Consider the following 20631-nt stretch of genomic DNA (forward strand, 5'->3'; position numbering starts at 1 on the left):
AAGGGCTCGGGAAGGAAGATATTTAGGAAGAGAGAGTTGAAGATATTTAGGCCCCAGGCCCCAGAAGGGGCCTGGGGCCTTCACTGTTAGTGAACTTTGGTTGTGTGAACCATGGGAAGGCCTTGTCCAAGGCTTCCATCTCAAGGTGCTCTACCGATCGCTGCAAGGTCGTCCGAGAGCCCACTCCACCAGAGCGGTCGCTGCGACGACGGCGTTCCTGTCTGGTGTGCCCATGCTGGACATCTGCAGGGCGGCTGCGTTGCGTTCCACTGACACCTTCATGAAATTCTACAGCGTCAACAGGGATTCTAGGGAGGAGTCCAGAGTCGGCCAAGCAGTGCTACACAACCTGTTCGCTTGAGGTGAGTGTGTTCCAGAGGTAAAAGTTGATTGCTTCTGTTGCGCCTTGCCACCTCACGTGGTTGTGTAATGTTGTACTGCTATGTATTTGTTATTCATGAGCATGTGAATCCATGCTAGACCCCATGCTGGAGAAGGAACAATTTACTTACCTGTAACTATTGTTCTCCATCATGGGTCTGGCATGGAGTCACATGCAAACCCTCCCTCTGTCCCCTCTGCAGCTCTTCTTGGTCATACTGCCACTTTACGTGCTACCAAATCTGAAGATGGCTGCCAGAGGAGGGGCTTAGGGAGAGGGCTGTCCTTGGATGGGGCAATATGACCCAGAGGACAGTGATTGGGTTCACGGAGAAATACAGTTTGTAAGTGAAAGTGAAACTGTTTTTCTTTTTTTCTTTTTTACAAACTTTATTTGTATTACTCATGAGCATCAACCATATGCATTCACATTAAGGCAGTAAGCATCTTCCTTTAGCACTGGGTCATGAGTAACAGTTATAACTTTATAACATTTCAACTCCCCCCACAACCCTTCCCCCATCCCTTCTTTCGGTTAGTTTGGTCTAGCTGTTGTCATTGGGCAAAAATACCGCAACTTGACCTTTGAGTTCATTACTGGTGAGTCTGTACTTGGGGCCGAGCCTAACACAATGGAAAAATTGCTCAGCAGCCTAGGTTTAAAAAACATGTGTTCTCTGTCCCCCATAAAGTCGTGGAGGGGCATCCACACATTCAAATATTTTGAGTAGGAACCAAATGCCAGCACCGATACCTTTTCCATCACCAGCACTCCACCACCGGTCCTTGTTTACTTTTCCAAGAGTATGCTAGATTGATTCTAGCTGTGCTCAGCATATGGGTGATGAAGGTTGCTCTGTTACCAGTATTCGCATAACTACCTTCCACTGCTTCCACCAGCAATACCACCGCCAGGTCCAGGGGTAATTGCACCCCCACCACTCCCTTGATATGACTCAAGATTTCCTTCCAGTATGTCTCTGCCACTGGACAAGCCCACCACCTGTGGATCAAATCCCCCACCTGCCCTCAGCCCCTCCAACATATTGCGGGATAGCTTGGTTTGATAGAGTGCAGTCGCTGCAGTGTCCTGTACCATCTTAGACAGATCTTGTATGCCACCTCTTTGATGGAGACACATTTGGAACTTTTAGCGGCTCTGAGCCAAACTTGGCTCCATATTTCCCCCTATATTGGCTTCCCCGCGTCTACTTCCCACTTCTGCATGTATGGAAGAGTTTCCTCCGGGTCCGCCCCGTCCAATAACCGATATAATCTAGCCACTCCTTTCTTTGGTTCCCCCTCTCATCATGAGTTCCAATCCCTTCGGCTCCCGAGTTGCTCTCTCCTTTACTGCCCTATTTGTGATCCAGTGTCTCACCTGAGTATAGCGAAAACGCTCACTTTTGGGGATTTGAAATCTCTCTTTGCACTCTTGAAATGTCACTAGGGACCCCTCTATGTAAAAATCTTCTAATCTTAAGGATGGCCCCCCTTCCAGTGTGCCCAGAAATTAGGCTTCATGCCGGGTGTGAAATCTGGGTTGTAGGCAACCGGCGTGAGCGGGCCCCCCCTACCCTTTCCCCCTGCCCGCGTAACACTCTATCCAGGTACCATAGTGTGGTTTCTAGCAGTACCACTCCACTGCCCCTATGCCTTGCTGCCAGGAACCCCAGACAGTGCAACGAGATTGTGGTTGCTTCTAATTCAAGAGTTATCCATCGGTTTTGATTTTCGCGGGGGGCCCATTGTAGCATCGGCGCTACTTGCGCTGCTCCTAGATGCCTGCCAAAATCGGGTACACCAACCCCCCTAGTGCTGGAGGTCGGAACAAGAACTTCCTGGGAACCCTTGGCTTTTTCCCTTTCCAAATGAAATTTATAATTTCTTTCTGTACGTTTTTAATTGCCGGGGACGGGATTCGTACCGTGAGGGCACCCACTACATATAGGAACCTGGGGAGAAGGGACATCTTGACTGCCGTAATACACTCTAACCAAGATAGTTCTTGCATGTCCCACCTTTCCAGGTTCTCTTTTAGGGATTTTAACAGCCCCGGAATATTGGCCCCATAGAGCCTCCCATATATCGGAGTTACGTTTATTCCAAAGTACCTAATAGATCCTCGTTCCCATTTAAGCGGGAACTGCCTCCTCCATTCTAATGTCTGTCCCGGGTCTTCAGTGATGTTAAGCGCCTGGGATTTGGGGTAGTTAATATGGAAGCCTGAGACTGGTGAATTTATCCAGTAGTTTTATTGCCTCAGGGAGGGAGCGTGCCATATCCTTCAGAAACCGCATTATGTCGGAGGGGGGTGGGCGCTGTTGAGCAGCCCAGAAAATGGCTGCTTAGCCGTTGAGCTCCGTTCCTGCCCGCCGGAATCCGCCAAATATCGGCGCTCATCCTTAACATTCCCCAACAATACTGCCACGATTTGCTTGCTGACACCCTCCTCTCCGTATGCTCGAAGTTTGCAGTGGAATCGGTGCCCGGAACCCGTGAAACGGACAACTGAACCTGCGGCGGCTTGCAGCCTCCCCTGCGGTGCCTCGCCGTCTCGCGGCTGACTGCTGCGTCCCCCGCCTGGAGGCGCCGCCTTGCCAGATTCCCATGCGCCACCAGCCACGAGTATCCTGAGGCGCTTCCTGGTTGGGGAGATCTGGTCTCCAGCTGGTGGCCGCTGGTGCAAGCCCCCCCCATGGCCACACACCACCCCGGCCGTGGACGTGGAGCGCGGCGGCCCGGCGCTGCCGGTCCGACATCTGCCACAACCAGACTGCGGAGCCGGTGAGTTCCCGCGACCGCGGGTTGGGCTAGAGCCCCCCCCGTGCCCATCCATAAACACGTCCCCTGGGCCTGGTGGAGCGTGGGCCCGATTGTGCTACGCCGCGGCGCCGCACTAATCATGGTTCGGTGTCCCAGAAGACTCGCTGACACCACGCAGGCGGGGCTGCTCTCCCCTCCCGGCACTTCATCTACTCAGGTCGCCGCATCGACGGCCTGCAATGGCTGCGGGGCGTGGGCGGTGCCCCCCCGCGGCTCCCTACACACACGGACCTTCGGCTCTACCAGGGATCGACCAACATAGCCCCCCTGTGGCGCGCTTCGGCAAGGGAAACACACGGACCTCAGCGCATCCCTCTGCTGTGGGACCGCAGCACTACCCTGCGACCAGCTACTGCCCCCACATCTCATCGAGCCTTGGTCTGGGCCGGGCCTCATTGATGGGGGTGCTGCCCCTCTGGGGGTGCCATCTCACGCCGGAGGGCACACGGGTCCAGCCACCCTAAAGGCTATAAGGTGGGTGTTGAAGGCCTAACTATACCCCGCTGCTGCATCCTGGTGAGCCCCCCCCCCTACCCACCCAGTTTCTTGCACGGCGTCAAGCGAGCCCGGATACAACAAAAGAGAGACTGCCTACACAGGGGCCCGCCTTGCTCTCCCAAGCCCTCTCCACCCACTGTGCCTGAGTCTGCCGCACACCACCCGCTGGAGCCTACCATTGTACTACCCGCTTGGCCACTCTCGAAACAGCGGGCCACGCGGCCACCCTTCATGGTCCCAAATTGACATAGCCCACGGCCTCCCTCGCTTCAGTGGGCTCCTAATATCCATGTGCTGGGAATCTCCCACGGCAGAACTGTGACTCTCAGGGGGCCATTAAAGGGGGAAACGCCCCACTCTATACATTGCTGAGAGAAGCATTACCTCTTCCCCCCCCACCCAACCCACTAACAGCACGCCGCCCAGCGAGCCCAAACACACTTGAAAGCGACACTAGCCACACAGGAGCCCACCTGACTCCCCCCAGCCCCCTCCACCCACTGTGCCTGCGGCTGCCACGAAGCTCCTGCGGAGTCCACCACTATACAGCCCCCCTGGCTATTCTGTCCCCACAGCTTCTTCGCTATCACTGCCCAGCCACAAACTGGCCTCCTCCAACCTTTCGGAGCAAAAACCAGTTCCACCAAACTCCAGCTGTCTACAAGCCGTAACCACTGGCCTGTCGCTACCCCCTATAAGAGACTCCTGGCCTGCGGCCACCACCAAACCCGTCAAGTTAGGTGTTGCTCCCCACCACAGCAATGTCCAATAGATCGCGGGGTGCTAGCAAGATAGGCGCCATGGATAAGTTCACCAAGGCAGCACCCAGGGTGGACCAAGCGCCCTCCTCTGCAGCACAAGAAGATGGCGATGTCCTGCCGGACCCCCCGCAGCCGGACTTGACCGCAATGATGGAGTCCATGGCCAAAAACTTTGCAGCTTTCCATGAAAAGCTGGATGATATCAACACGAATGTAGCCTCCTTGAGAGCTAAACTCGACCAACATGGGGCCAGGATCACTGAGGCGGAGCAAAGAATAGGAACCAATGAGGACAATGTTCATACCCTACAAAACAGAGTCACTGAGCTTGTCCGTGTCATGAAACAGGTCAAAGCTAAGTGCGATGACCTCGAATCGAGGTCTTGAAGAAATAACATTTGCATAGTGGGGGTTCCCGAATCTGGGCTGAAAGGTCGTATGGAACTCGCAGTCGAACAACTTCTTAAAGACCTCCTTGATAACCCCGAGCTCTCACCATTCTTCACAGTTGAAAGGGCACATCGCTCGCTGGCACCCCGGCCTAAACCAGGAGACTTCCCCAGACCAGTAATTGCAAAACTGCTAAGTTACAAGGACAGAGATCACATACTCCACCTGGCCAGAGAGAAAGGGGAACTAAGGCTGGACTCTCAAATCATTAGGATTTTCCCTGACTTCTCGGTGGGGGTGCAGATGGAGCACTGCCAATTCGGAGGTGTGAAAAAAAATGCTAAGAGGCAGAAAAATTGAGTATGCGATGCTCTTCCCGGCTCGTCAAAAATGTCCCCACCGCAAAAAACTTTACTTTTTTACGGTCCCAGACAATGCAGTCAAATTCATCGAAGCACAAATCCCACTAAGGGATCCCCCAGAGGAACCTATGGACAACGACTAATACCAGGGCTCCCAGGCCCCTACTGTAGACCCCATCGGCCATGGCCAATCTATGGCTGCCCCCCAGTGGGTTGTCGGCCCCCCCTTCTCCATCCTACTTTGGGCCTAACATAGCCCAAACATCAACATATCAAGAGCACAACTTTTGCAAGGGGATACATCCCTAATTGACCTGACTATAACACCACACTGAGCCCGAACTTCAAAAGCCAAGCCCTACTGTTATACATCGGCCTACGGCAGTATCTGCTTAGATCTCGCTACTTAAGAACATGTTTGTCCTTTTCTCGTAACCTAAGTTTCATCAGCCGATCAAAAGATTAATGTTTATTATAATATGCATTAACAAATGTGGGTCCGATGGCAGCGACAGCCCCCATTGCAGCTGCAATGCCTTCTAAGGCGGAGTGTTTGTTTAAGCCCCGGTTGGGCTATTGGTCAAGTGTCGCCGAGTTGGGGATGGCACGCAGTTGGTCGCTCCGGGGGTGGGTACTATCACACTGCTAGTTTGCACCGGGCGGTGAGGTAGGGGGGTGGGGAAGTTGGGGAATGTTACACAAAAAGTGGCAGGATGGTAATGACTGGTCTTAAAGAGAGGCGTTCTCACGCCATCACAGCACATATGGCGGTAGACGGAGACAGATTCTATACTTGGGATGTCCCATAAACTGTCAGCATGACTATTAAAATGATAACATGGAACGTTCGGGGATTGACGAATTTCACAAAGTCCCGTAGGATCACGGCATATGCACAAAGACATGGGATCAAGGTACTCCTATTGCAGAAGACACACGCTCTGAAACTCCTATCATCAAACCTAGCACAGAACTGGGGCCAGAACAGATTCTACACCCAATACTCCACTCAAGCCAGGGGAGTCCTTACCCTCATCCATAAGTCGGTAAAATTCACACTCCACGCATCCCACATCGACACAGAAGGTAGATATGCGATTCTCCACTGCACGCTGCCTAATGAAGAATGCTTGCTTGTTAACTCATACGCACCCAACACCGATTCCCCCGAATTCATAGACGCAGTGACCGCCATCCTCATGAGATATGTGGAAGTCCCCATCATATGGGGGGAGACAAGAATCTTATACTTGACAACGTCCTTGATAGAACAACCACTACCCGCAGGGTCACAACTCGAGCTGCCAAGCGACTCCATTCATGCATGAGTTCCCTAACTCTACAAGATGTGGGGAGAACGCTACATCCCCAAGAAAGAGACTATACTTTCTATTCAACGGTACACAATAGTTCCTCAAGAAAAGATATGTTCCTCCTGTCGGGGAGCCAGGTGGGCAGGGTTTCGGATGTCAAGATCCTTACACGCACGCTCTCTGATCACTCCCCTGTGCTGCTGCAGATCCAAATGGGTAATACACTGGCGGCTCGACCCGCCTGGTGCTTTAAATCTGACGCTCTATCTGACATCGTCTTTAAAGCTGAGATCCTAGCGGACATAAACACATTCTTTGAGAATAACGATACGCTTGACACTCCCGAAGGGACCCATTCAAAGTATACATAAGAGGGATGTGTATCTCGAGGGAGGCGGGGGTCCTCAAAGCCATAAGGCAGGCCTTAAACAACTCCGAAACCAAGCTCAAAACCCTAGAACAAGAGTACATTTCTGCACCAGCTCTGGCAACCCTAGCAAAGATTAGAACCGAACTAGAACTATTTGAGTCTCACGCCCAGAGCGAGGTGCGATACTATGCTCGCCCCTTGGCTGCCCGAAGGTATGGTGGGGGAGGGAGACCTGGAGAATCCTGGCGAAATCGGTGCGCGCGGAGGGAGGCAGCACCCGAATAGATAGCATTATAGATGAACAGGGCTTAAGACACTGGTCGGACCAAGCCATCATTGACACCTTCGCTAGCTTTTATGCCAATCTATATGGCCCCCAGCCTGAACACACAGCCCATGACCTGGACGACCTGATAGAACGCATTCCTATGACCCTCATCTCTCAGAACACCAAGGAACAACTCGATGCCCTGTTCACCTTAGATGAGATAGTCCAGGTAATTTCAGACTTCCCAAAGAACAAGGCCCCGGGCCCCGATGGGCTCACATCTTATTTCTACCAGGAACATGTTGCCATTTTAGCTCCCATATTGTACGGGGTTTGGACCGAATCACTCCGGTTAACCACCCTCCTTCCCTCCTTAAGGGAAGCCCTAATAACAGTCCTCCCCAAACCAGGGAAACCCCCAGACGAATGTGGGTCCTACAGGCCCTTATCACTCATCAACACAGATATGAAAATCTTTGCTAAGATAATCGCTAACAGGTTCCTCCCATTCATGCCCCATCTAGTCCACGCTGACCAAAGTGGATTTGTTCCCGGTCGTTCTACTGCACTTAATATCCGCCGTCTATTCATTGTGATGTCGAGAATTGATCCGAAGGCCGACGCAGTGGCGGTCACACTAGACGCCCAGAGGGCATTCGACATGGTCTCATGGCAATACTTATGGACCGTGCTGGAAAAAAATGGGAGTAGGACCTAATATGATCTCCTATATAATACTACTATATACAGGACCATTGGCCAGGGTGCTAGTCAACTCCACTGTCTCCTCTCCCTTTGCGCTACATAGGGGTACCCGTCAGGGATATCCATTCTCCCCCATTCTTTTTGCACTCACCATCGAACCCATGGCAGACCACGTCAGGTATCGACACACCCGCAAAGGTATTCGCCTACAGGACACACCGGAAATCATCTCACTGTACGCTGATGATGTACACCTATACGTCAGAAACCCCTCCACATACCTAGACCCGATCATCCGAGACATGACCGAAATAGGCACGTACTCTGGTTTCACCATCAACTACTCTAAATCAGAAATATTCCCTCTCACTAAAGCAACCCAGCAACCGTCATGTGAATTCCCCCTACGCTGGTCCCCGGGTGGCATCAGGTACCTTGGGGTGCAAGTGTCACTAACCAAAGCTTCCCTGCTGGCGGACAACTACGAGACAACGGCACAGCTCATAGAATCCAAGATGCTCAAATCCCACTGTCCCTTGCGGGCAGACTGTCCCTAATAGAAAGGATTGCGGTCCCCAAGCTCCTCTATATCTTTGCCAATGTACCAGTGTGGCCCGGGAAGCAATATTTCAAGAGGCTCCACTCGGCGTGCGCCCAATTTCTCCGGCACTCCGGAGCTGTCCGCAAGAAGTGGCAACATATGACTCTACCCTATGAAAAAGGGGGTTTCACAGCCCCAGACCTAACACTATACTGGAATGCGGCACAGGCCCAACACGCCACACACTGGTACACACACCCGAACCCGCCCCCCTCAAGTCAAATTAGAGAAACTGGCAGGTGACGGGACCAACATCATGACCTTATTACTACACCGCACATTCCAGACAAACGCCCCGTCAGACCCTGTGGCCACTACAATCAGAGCATGGAATACTATTCTGCACTCTAAACAAGAGCATTGCCCATACTATAAATGGCTTCCCATATGGCAATTTCCTGGACTTTCTCCCACATACGACCAACATTTCTTGCGACACTGGGAAGACCTGGGCTACCGAGCTCTAACTGACCTATACCCTGATGGTAAATTTATCACCCCTCAAACATGGCGACCCGAACACTCCAACTCAGCGCTTGAGCTACTACAATACTTCAGGCTAAGAGCGGCGGTCAGGGTATTGTGGCCCTCCTACCCAGACAAACCCTCAGACTCACCAGAACTTCAATACATAGCAAACTTCACAGGGGCACTAGCATAATATCTCTGTATAAAATTAAGTTGGGAAAACTAGAGGATACATCCCTCAAACCACAGGAAGTATGGGCCAGGGAGCTGGAAACGGAAATCACTGAAGGGACGTGGAGCAAAATGTGTGCACACACGCGCAAAGTCTCCCGTAGTGCCAGATTCCGGTGCATACAATATAAACTCCTCAACAGGTTTATTATACACCGCACAGAGTAGTGAAATTCACGCACACCCCGACTCATACATTCCCGAAATGTAAATCTGAAGAGGCAGATCATATACATATGTTTTGGTCCTGTACTGCGCTAAATACGTTTTGGATGGAAGTGACAAAAGCGCTCTGAGATAATTGGGTCCCCAGTAGACCTGGACCCATTAGCCTTGTTGTTCGGAATATGGGCTGGGGAAAATGCCAAAAAAATGTCAACATTTTTAAATGTAAGCGCTATTGTCGCCAAAAGATGCATATTACAATGTTGGAAGCGCTGCACCCCCACCACCCTTGAGATGTGGCTGAAACCCCTCACTTGGGTACAGATGTGTGAAGAAGAGTATATCGGATCTCTGCCCATACCATCCCGCCCTGAAAATGTGTGGACTGAATTCTGCAGTTATCTGAACAATAGAGACGAGGTTGAGTGGAGCTCCACCCCCAAGCCCCTCTCCCCCACCTGGCCCGCCCAACTCACCATAAGAACTAAGTACTTTGCGCTCCTTCGTGCTGTCAATCTCCCCCTCCCCAAAACTGAGCTGTTCGAAACAGTTGTGATGTAATGCCTATATGTGACACTGTGATGCCTGTCTATCTCTGTGCAATCTGTGTTGTACCTGTCTTAACTTTCTGCCAATAAACAAAAGTTAAAAAAAAAAAGAAACAGCAGTACATCATCCACATAGAGAGCTATCTTCTGATTGCCACCATTGCCCGTCTCCACCCCCTGGATTCCCTGTTCGTCCCGTACCCTCTGTGCAAAAGGCTCATTAGCCATGGTCGAAATCAGCTGGGACAGTGGACATTCCTGTCTCATTCCTTTGCGGATCGAGATACTATAAGTAAGTTGACAGTTGATCATCAGGCAAGTTGGAGTGTTCCCGTAGTTCGCTAGGACCATACGGGTGAAAATCGTCCCACACCCAAATTTTTCCAGGGTCAATCGCAGAAAGCCCCAATCAAAGACTTTCAAAGACCCTGGACGCATCCAGCGCCAGCACTGAGAATTGTTGCCCCGTCCTCCTTCCCCATTTAATGGTGTCTTTGGCTCTGCGTATGTTGTCATATTTGTGGCGCCCCCTCACAAAACCCGCCTGCTCCTGATGGATGAGTTTGGGGAGTATGTTCGCGGGCTAGGATCGTGGAGCACATTTTTGCATCCCCATTGAACAAGGAGATAGGGCGGTAGCTTGAACAATACGTCGGGTCTCTAGCAGGTTTTAATAGGAGAACCGTGGCGGCTGGGCCCATATTGCCAGAGGTCTTCCCTGTGTCTCTAATATAATTAAAGAGTTTCATCAAGGGGCTCACCAGGATGGCTCTAAATGTCTTGTAATATGAGTTGAACAATCCATCAGGACTAGGAGTTTTGTGCCCGTTCATGGCCGTTATATCCTCTCCCACCTCCTCCTCCGACATCAGCGCTTCCATTCCACCATTTGCCTATCTGCATCTGTGATCCGTGGAAGTGCCACTCGACCCAGGAACTCCACCTGAGCCCCGCTTTCTAAGTTGTCCCCCTTCTGGTTGTCTGTGTAAAATGAATGCATTATTTCAGCAATCTCTTTCTCCCTCCCATCAGTTCCCCCCCAGGGAGTGTAAGCTGCTTAATGTAATTGGAGGCTTTCTGCTTCCTTAATTTGGCTGCTAAGAAGCGGTTTGCTTTGTCCCCTTTAATGTAATACGTTTGCTTAGTACGAAGTAAAAGTTGTGCAGACTCATCTGCGAGAAGTGTCTCTTGCTCAGCCTTAGCCTTCTTCAACACCCGCCAAGCCTTTTGCGACCCTTTATCCTTATAGTCTGCCTCTGCCCTCACCAGTTTAGCTTCCAAGTCCCTCTTCATATTCTCCCTCTGTTTCAGGAAGTCTGCTGTGTGGGCTATGAACTCGCCCCGCACCACTGCTTTGCTAGCATCCCAGATTGTTCCCCAATCCACCCCTTGTGTGATGTTTTCTTTGAAATAATTTTTGAGGACCTCTTCTGTCCCTGTCCTGAGGGCTTGATCCTTAAGAAGCATCTCATTCAGACGCCATGGCCTTCGGACTCGTGGGAGTTGAACCTTTGGTTCCAATTTCAGCAGAATCGGTGCGTGATAAGACAGACACCGTACCCCTATATCCAACCCAGTGACCTGTGGGACCATGGTGTCCGAGATCAGTACCATATCAATCCGGGAAAATCCCCTATGCACTGTTGAGTAATGAGTGCAAGTCTTGTCCAAGGGACTGAAGAACCACCATGTTTAAATTAAATGTAATTCCCTCAAGAATTTTGCTAGGGCTTGTCTGTGGATATTATCCGCGGCGGAGGCAGGAAGGGTCTTGTCCATGGTTGCACCCACTACGCAGTTAAAATTCCCTCCCCCCCCCCTATAAGAATCTGCCCCGCCCCCATTTTGCGATTTTGGGCAATAGCCCGAGTAATAACCGGTCCTGTTTCTCATTGGGAGCATAGATCGATACCAATGTGACCAATTGTCCCATCAGTTCCTCCGGGGCCCTTTTTATGAAGTGCCTCTTGAAGCTTAAACCCTTGACGAACATTATGCCCACCCCTTTCTTTTTGGTCCCACTGGAGGCAAAATATTGTATGGGGAAAGCTCTATTGCATAATCAGTGTTCATCCTGGCACTCCTTGCCCACTGCATCGCTGTTCTGCCCCAATTTTCAGTGCTATGCGGATGATGACCAGCTCATTTTCAGGCTACCCTCGGCCTCCTCCTCTCCTTCCCTTATCTCTGACTGTCTGTCTGCTATCCAGGAGTGGTGTGCCGCCAAGGACCACTGCCTTAATGCCAGTAAGACTGAGATTCTACTCATCGGCACACCCACTGCCTCCTTCCCTGCAGGTCTCTGGCTGGCCTCTCTTGGCCCTCTTCCTGCTCCTACCTGCAGGGCTAAAAACCTTGCGGTCATCTTCGACTCCACACACTCGTTCTCTCCTCACAACTCTGATGTGTCTAAGAAGCCAAACTACCAGCTGCACCTCCTCAGAATTATTCTTCCTTTCCTCTCATTCCCCCAGAAGCTCACAGTGTCCAGAGCCCTGGTTCTCTCTAGGCTGGACTATTGCAACATTCTCTATCTTAATCTGCCTGCCTCTACTCTCCGCCCTCTGCAACTTATACAAAACAGGTCTGCGAGACTTGTCGTTGGCCTCAAGCCCAGGGATCGTATCTCTCCAGGACTGAAATCTCTGCACTGGCTCCCAGTGGCTGCAAGGATTAAGTTCAAAACCCTCTGCATTGTCCACAAGGCCTTCTGGGACCTGGGGCCGCAATACCTTCAACTCTCTCTTCCCAAATACCTTCCTTCTCGGGCTCTTCGCTCATCTGCCTCCAACTCCCTCAGGGTCAGTCGCTTCTCCAAGCAACGAGTTGGTGGTCGATCTCTCTCTTCAGCAGGGGCCTCCCTCTGGAACAGCCTTCCTGCCTCCCTGAAACTTGAGGAGAACCATCTCTGGTTGAGGAAACACCTCAAATCCTTCCTTTTTGCTTCTGCTTTCTCTGCCTCTCTCCCCTGATGAAATTCCTGGCTGAAACTGCACTGGTTACCTGGTCACCCTTTCTGATCTTGGGGCCAGGCCCCGCTTTTGCACACCTGCCCTGCCTCCCTTGACCCCCCCACACCTGGGGACTGTTTTCTGTATCCCTACATTCCCCCTACCAGCACTTATTTCTGCTCTTACCCTGCACTTGGCACCATCTGGCCGCTTTTATTGATGTTATTTATTCTTCTATCCCATGCACTGCACTTCCCCCTCTCCCTTCCCCCAGGCACTTTCCCTTTCTCCCTACCCATGCACTTGCGCGATCTGAAGGACACCTGGCCTAGTAGGATCGCTGTCTGTCTTCCCACTGTTTCCCCTCCCTTGCCTCGTCGCGCCTTGAAACACTTGTGTATAGGCGCGTTATAAATGCCATTTCATATCATATCATATATATCATCCCACCGAAGCTTGAAGATCGAGAAGTCTCTTCATTATCGATTTTCCGTTTTATTGGGAATTTCAGCCCATGGACATTCAAAGTTACAAACATCAAATCAGCCATTATCCGGATTCAGGTATGTGCTATTAGCTCCGTTGCCAGCCCCACCAGTCCCCTTAGTAGGTCTATCTGTGGTGCCCCAGCGCTCAACCGAAAAACCAATTCCCCCCACCAACTCCCCAACATATCCCAACCCCAAAACTTTCAACACTAACAGGTAACACCATGGTATAACCAAGATGTGTCACCGGGTGCACAAACAGCGCCCAGGAAATTGTGGTCTGTAGCCTTTTATCCCCCCCGCCCCGCCGTCCTCCCCCCTCCCACCACACTGCCATCTCCAAGGAGCAGAACCATTCATCCTCCTCTAGGCACTCACAGCCCTTTGTCCCACTGTGGCACCCCCTCCTTCATCGCCGTACCCTCGACAAGCCAGTTTTAAGTGTTGGCTCCCCTCCTCATGACTTTGCTATGTCGCTAGGGTTCCGCTGCTTAAGTCTCCTTATTACGGCCCCTCGGACAGGGCCGCACCGGCTTCCACCGTTCACTCTCAAGCCTGCCAGATTCTCCCTTGGTGCCCCGTGGGGGACACGCCTTGTCCCTAGTTCCATCTGCGCCCTCCTCCCTCATGAGGTCTTCCATGTCATGAGCGTGGCTTGGGCCAGATCTTGATATAGCTGAATTGGTGTAGCACGGAACCATATCGGCTCTCTTTTATGGGTCGCCCGCATGATATCTTCCTTCAGTTGAAACAGGTGAATCCGGGTCAGCACATCTGGAGTCAGATGAAACAGGTGAATCTGGGTCAGCACATCTGGAGTCAGAATCCTGTTGTGCTGGTACGTGGTGTAGACTCTGTGCGTGCGATCCAGGACTACATCCCTTCTGTCCCCTCGGCCCAGTACTTGCTTAAACAGATCTACCACATATTGTTGTAGGTCGGCATCCGTCACGGACTGCGGGATCCCACGGATGCGAATATTATTCCGCCTGGACCGGTTTTCGGCATCCTCCTGTTTATTCTGGACGCAGTCCATTTGTTGTTCTAGTTCTAGTATCCTCCTGGTCATATCGTCCTGTTCCTGTCTTTGTTGGGCCACCGTCGTTTCCACATCATCAACTCTCCTCTCCACCGCCAGGACGCCCTTGTTGAGGTCTGCTATGGACTTAGCCAGGTCTGAGGCGCTGTCTTTGATATCTTTTTAATCTCCCTTAACATTTCCAGCAAGTCTTATTTCCATATAGGTGGATCTTCTGGCTCCCGCAGTTCTTCCGGTAGTGGGGAGTGAATCTGCACAGTTGCCTGTTGCTGGTTGCGTCTGACCGATTCCGCCGTTTGCATCATAGCCTTGATATCGCCAGAGACTGCGCCTTTCTGCTTCGCCGCCTCTTTCGCCATCCTCACACGCCTTCCAGAACGCCCAGAGGTTCCACCAACTGCCCCTTCTTAGGGCCACTGGGCCCACAGTTGTTCCATATTGCTGTCCTTCCCAAAGGTGGCACCCTGTGTTGTCAGCTCACTGTGCGGTGCTTTCTTTTGCTCCAAACCCCACCGACTAAGGGGTTACAGTCCCTTCCAGTTGTGCTGGGTACTGCTTCCTACTGCTCCATAGGTTATCACTGTGGCCCAAATCGTTTTAACTCTGCCATCTCATCTGGTATTCTCTGGGTGCATTGCCTGATTGCAGCTGGACTTCCACCCACCCAGCCTAAAGTTTTAGAGCACCACATACATGCCAGAGGAGCACCTCGCCAAGCTTCAGTACAGTCATTCCGGCCTTATACACAGTGAGCCCTGCCCACCATTTGCTACTGCCTGGTCCAACCAATAGGATGCCTCGCTCTGAAATCTCTACTTTACTTTGCCAGCCTGCAGCTTCCCAGAGCTGCTCTTCCACCTTCCCAAGGCCTGGTGCACCGTTCATCCTTGGGGGCGTGAGACAGGAGCCCACTACAGGCACGGGTGCTCACTCCCGCTCCTCCATCATGCCCGGCCCCATCCTGCTGCTCCTTACGTTCGGACAGAGGCAAGCAGGATCTCCCTCCAGCACCTGGATCCTCCCAGTGAGCCGTGTGTCGCACAGGGGGGAGGGGCTTCCCCCATGCAGGCCTCTCTGCTCCGTGCTCGTTTGGCTCAGCCGGGAATAACTGTTTAGCGTTCCGCTGTTCGTTGACTCCTGGGACCGCCTCCGGCACCGTCCGCTTCCCTCTGGGAGCCACCAGGGTTCCAGTGGTTACCCGCCTTGTCCTCTTATGCCCCGACTGCCTTCTTGACAGGGGTCAGCTGCAGGCACCAAGATCATCCCGTATCTCACTCCAGGGGGCTCTGTGGCGCTTCAAACTTGCACCATCGCTTCCTGAGGTATTCCGATGTTAATGGATATTGGGCCCAGCTGTTCAGTGGGGGTTAAAAGGGAGATATAGGCCCCGAGGCGGGGGAAAGGCTCAGAGCCTACCGAGAAGGCATCTACGAGCGTCCTCGGCTGGCCATGCCCCCGAAACTGTGTTTCTTTTACAGAGGATTCCCAGCCTGAAAACTGAATATTCATGAGCATGTGAATCCATGCCAGACCCATGCTGGAGAACAATATTTACAGGTAAGTAACTTTTGCCATATATATGTATGTATGTCTGTATGTCAAAATATGTGTGTGGGTGTGTGGCTTCGCATGAGTTCCCTATACAATTCCACACTGTTTCACCAATCTGCACCAAATTCTGCCCAGTCACCTGTTGGGACCCTCCGGTCATTACTGGCTAGATGACATTTGGACACCCCACCCCTTTCCTCGGATTTCAGCATAAGTAAATATTTGTTTGTGGGTTTGTGGCTTGGCAAAGCGTTGCTAATTATACAATTCCACACTGTTTCACCAAATTGCACCATGTTTTGTTTAGTTACCTATACCTATGAGGGAATGAAAGCCCGGGCAACGCCGGCTATATCAGCTAGTGTTACTAACAAAAAAGAGAGAATGGGATACAAAGTACCTCTCCCCACTTCATTGTAAGGTGATGTGTGCAGCTTAAAAACAAGGAATTCCGTAGTGATGGACAGGGTCCCCTACACTGATATCTATAGGGACTGATCAGTGCTTAAAAAATAGATTAGCCAAGCAAGGTAATTAAAGCAGAAAGGCTTAATTTACCTTCAAAAAGTTAGGTAGGGATACAAATAGATGCAAAAAGTGGGTTTGGGGCGGTCTATAGATGTTTATAGAGAAAAAGCAGCAAAAAGAAAATCTTTCCTAATTGGAAGCAACGTATTCTATTTGTTAATTTACCCATTCCATGCATGGAAATTCTGCGACTGTTACTGCTTACCGTTAGGAAAGTGTATTTTGCAATTTTCCTTCCATTGGCATCAATGGAATCCCCAGCCATTTGCTATGTTTTGAATCCTGTAGTGACTTTTGGAGGCAAGTAAAGTATTTTTGGTTTACTTCTCTTGCTCGACTGGCTTATTTTGGGAACACTGGTGAGCTTATATAGTTAACAGTGCTGGTGGATGCTGTACGAGTTTCTTGTATTGTTTTACTATAGCACACATCACCTTATAATGAAGTGCTACAGATTTACTATGTATCCCTATTTCTTTTTCATAAGTGATATTTGTGTTTATTTTTTAAATGTGGCTGGGCTGCTGGCAACGGACAGCGTTTGTTTATCTTTTACCACATATAATGGCATTTTGAGTACCATATTCTCAAAAGGGCTGTGTCATGTGGCTTTCTCCATATCTGTTGGCTGTCTGGATTTGATGGGTGGGACTGTCTTGTCCAAATCCACATTTCAGCCAGGGAACTTCTGTTGCTTGGCAGATGTGGGGTTTTAGGATGTCCCTGAATGGGCAGCCTTTACCTCTTTGAATAGTGCAGATGCTTGCCATTTGTGTGCTGAAGTAGCCCCCTGGCTGAATTTGGGATGACAAGAGGAGCTTTGTAGCGATTTCTCAGATTGACTAACGTATTCAAGACCTTGAAGGAGGCCGCACCAATGGCAAGTGCTGGTTAAGCCTTGCCTCGCTTGCTGGCATCCAAGAGCCTGGTCATTACTTTGACCCTTGGATTGGTGGGACCAAACAGTCCGGACCCCTTTACCAGAAATCTGCCTGTTTCTGCCATATTGTGGGAGGGTGAGGGGCTTCTCTCTTTGTGGAATCTGCAATGGCAGCTGTCTTGAAGTGCCTAGGCCGTCCTGCTAAAACAACTTCGTAACCTTCCCATCGGAGATTGTAGAACCACTCTGTAGTCCAAACCTTCCCTGCTACAGTCAGAAGTGGCCCCAGCGATTCAGTGCCTTAGGGGGGGTGGCCACTCAGAAAATCAGATTGTGGCACAAGCCTGGGTGTCTGTTTTTTTTTTGCCCTCCCCATCTGCCATTGGGATTGTATGGGTGTAAAGCCTGCTCCCTAACCTCCATTGGCTGGTCGTGATTGGTGGAGGTCGGGCCAAGCATCACCTCAAGAGTATCCCCTAGCGTGGTGAGATTAGGTGTGTACCCCATGATCCTTTTTTCTTTTCTTTAAACTCCAAAAGTGCTTTTATTCTGCAACTGTACTCCCCTGTTGGCTTTACCCAAGCTTATTCTTGTGTGACCCAAGACTTTCTACTCCCTGCTCAGGTGCTCCCATTGAACTTTGACTCTCTGGAGGCACTAGGCCTACTTACTGAGGTAGAATACATAGTTTAGGATTTAAGTGTGTGCGTGTGTGTGTGTGTGTGTGTGTGTGTGTGTGCGTGTGTGTGTTCTTTAGTAATAGCTGCTTGACTTTTACTTTACCTGCTTAGAGTTTAAATGTTCACTACATTACCATAGTTTTGTATTCCTCTGTTGCTTGATTTATTTGCGTGCTCAGTGTGTGCTTAACTGTACTGTTACACAACCACCCGATCTTCTGACTTACTGCCCAGTCTACGTTACCTTGATAATTTGGCTGGACCCAAGTGTCCGCTATCCTGTTCAATAGGGTAGTCTCTCAGAACCCTCCCACAGTGCTAGCACTTAAATAAAATATTTCATAACAGTGCTGCTAAGCAGATGTGTTGATAACATTGTTTCAGGTTTGTGTAGTTTGCCTTTCTTTGACAGTTTATCCAAATGTTTGCTGATGTCAGATGTAGCGCTTCATTATTTTTTCTTTCTTTATAGTTTAGAGACCAGTCCTATTACTGATACGGATTCAGCAAAGCGTACAGTTTTCCAAAGGTCATACTCTGTTGTTGCATCGGAATACGATAAACCGCACTCAATTCTACCTGCACGGGTGAAAGCAATCCCCAGACGGCGAGTCAACAGTGGGGATGCAGGTAAAAAAAACATGACACTTCAAGCGTAGTAGGACGGATTATAAGAAATTATATGCATGAGCATTGGCATGTCCATGTTGTGCTAGCTAATATTTACAGATTTAGGAAATGTTAACCACAGAAAACATCAGCCTCCTTTGTATTGTTTTTTTTTGTGTGAAAATAGTGTGATTTGTGAAGTGTAAAATTCACAGACAATATTGTATATAACGAAGCGTGACTGTATCAACATTTTGCTTTTAAACATGTTTAACCTACAAAAGCATTGTCAAGTCTTCTCTAAGAATTCACAATTTTTCATTTGCCTTCAACTACTGATGCAGAATTAAGTTGGTTGCTAATGTTCACCAAGTAAAATGTACATATGAAAATGCAGTTCAGGCTTCTAGAACTGCCCATAAGGCTTGGGCCCCTTCCCTCCCCAGCACAGAGGATTTTAAAACCATCTTAGATCTCAAGTCTGCTTAGGAATTGCTACTTTATAATTTTTTTAAAAGTCCATCATACCACAGTCCGAGAAGCAGGAGCCCTTAGTCCCCGTGTCCAAAAAAGGATTCTACCAAGTTGTTAGAGTAGATTATCCTTCTTGAGTGGAATTCTCTCCACCTGTCAGTCCACCAGCACCTTTTGCTGGACTCTTGGATATTTATCGGTGTCGGTGCAGAGTCTCGTGAGTCTCTGTTACTCTACCTTTCTGTGTCTTTGGAGCTGCTGTTGGAACAACTGACTTTGGTCCTTCTTCTATCTCTACTGCTTTGGAGGGTGTGGAATCACTCAAAATCCCCTCTATTCCGCGGAGCGGCGCGGAGTCGGTGCAGAGTCTCGTGAGTCTCTGTTACTCTACTTTTCTGTGTCTTTGGAGCTGCTGTTGGAACAACTGACTTTGGTCCTTCTTCTATCTCTACTGCTTTGGAGGGTGTGGAATCACTCAAAATCCCCTCTATTCCGCGGAGCGGCGCGGAGTCGGTGCAGAGTCTCGTGAGTCACTGGAGGCTCACGAGGCTAAACAGGCACTAGGCGTCTTGGTGAATCTTTACACGCCTGTGCGGCGGATTTCGGCATGAGTCACGATAAGCAACCGTCCAGAAATCTACATCACCCACTGACGCGGCTGCAACTACGCCGAACCGAGCGAGGGAGCTCTGAACAGTCTGATGACACCATGAGCCGTCCGGAGGCTCCTCAAGTAAGAGACCTCAAGTGCACCTCCTCCCCCACCCCCGTACCATTTTTCGTCCACAAACTTTTGTGCACAAAGAAATAACATATAATACAACCAATAAAGTGGATTGTTCTCAAAATGACGATGAATGCACAATCGCACAATAAATCATACGCAGTGCCTCCCAACCCTACCGTTAATTATGAACGTGTAAATCTTGCAGAGCAATTAACCAAGGAGGCGGGGTGTATGGGCAATTTGAGGGAAGTCACTGCTGTCGATTCGTTTGTACTGAGGAACTCAAACCCGAAAAGGGGGGTGGTCTCTGACACTCGTGATTCGAGTGTGTGGGGGAGCTTCAATGATTCAGTTGTGATGCGCGAAGATACAGCGGCAGCGTTCACATTGCCGCCGATGCGAACGCAGGATGTTTGTGCTGCAAAGACGCATAGCTTTGATTTTTGTGCGGAGGTTGGCGTGCCTGCGACTAGGGAAAGTCGTTTAACATCCGAAAGTACTAGCTCTTGGCTAGAGACCGCAGTGGACTCTACAATGAGTCTTGTGATCCATGCTGAAAATCAAGGCATAAACAATCATATTGACACACTCTCCCCAGAATTGCCCAAAGAAGGAGTTGAGTCCACAAAGAAATTGGTAGTAAGGCAAGACTCAGTAGTAAAAATGAACCTACAGACTTCTGAATATATGGAAAAGCACATAGTTGACCTAACCGCTGAAGAGGTGACAGAAGAGGTTAATGAAGTGAATACAGATGAAAAAGCAGACACTCTACCTCACACGAAGAGTAATACGTCACGCGAAAGCGCCTTTTCAC

The 20631-nt window shown here is 50.2% G+C and overlaps 1 protein-coding gene across 12 annotated transcripts in view; it reads left to right on the forward strand.

The window, feature by feature from the left end:
• MYCBP2 (MYC binding protein 2) overlaps window positions 1–20631 on the forward strand; it is a 3160061-nt gene that overhangs the window by 2452664 nt on the left and 686766 nt on the right. For all 12 annotated transcript variants that reach the window (XM_069639721.1, XM_069639717.1, XM_069639718.1 and 9 more), the window contains one exon: window positions 18477–18634. In XM_069639721.1, the coding sequence (XP_069495822.1) occupies window positions 18477–18634 (158 nt within the window). The remainder of the gene's footprint in view (window positions 1–18476; window positions 18635–20631) is intronic.

This window comes from Ambystoma mexicanum, chromosome 7q, assembly GCF_040938575.1.
Source record: "Ambystoma mexicanum isolate Mex_15411 chromosome 7q, UKY_AmexF1_1, whole genome shotgun sequence".
NCBI lineage: Eukaryota > Metazoa > Chordata > Amphibia > Caudata > Ambystomatidae > Ambystoma > Ambystoma mexicanum.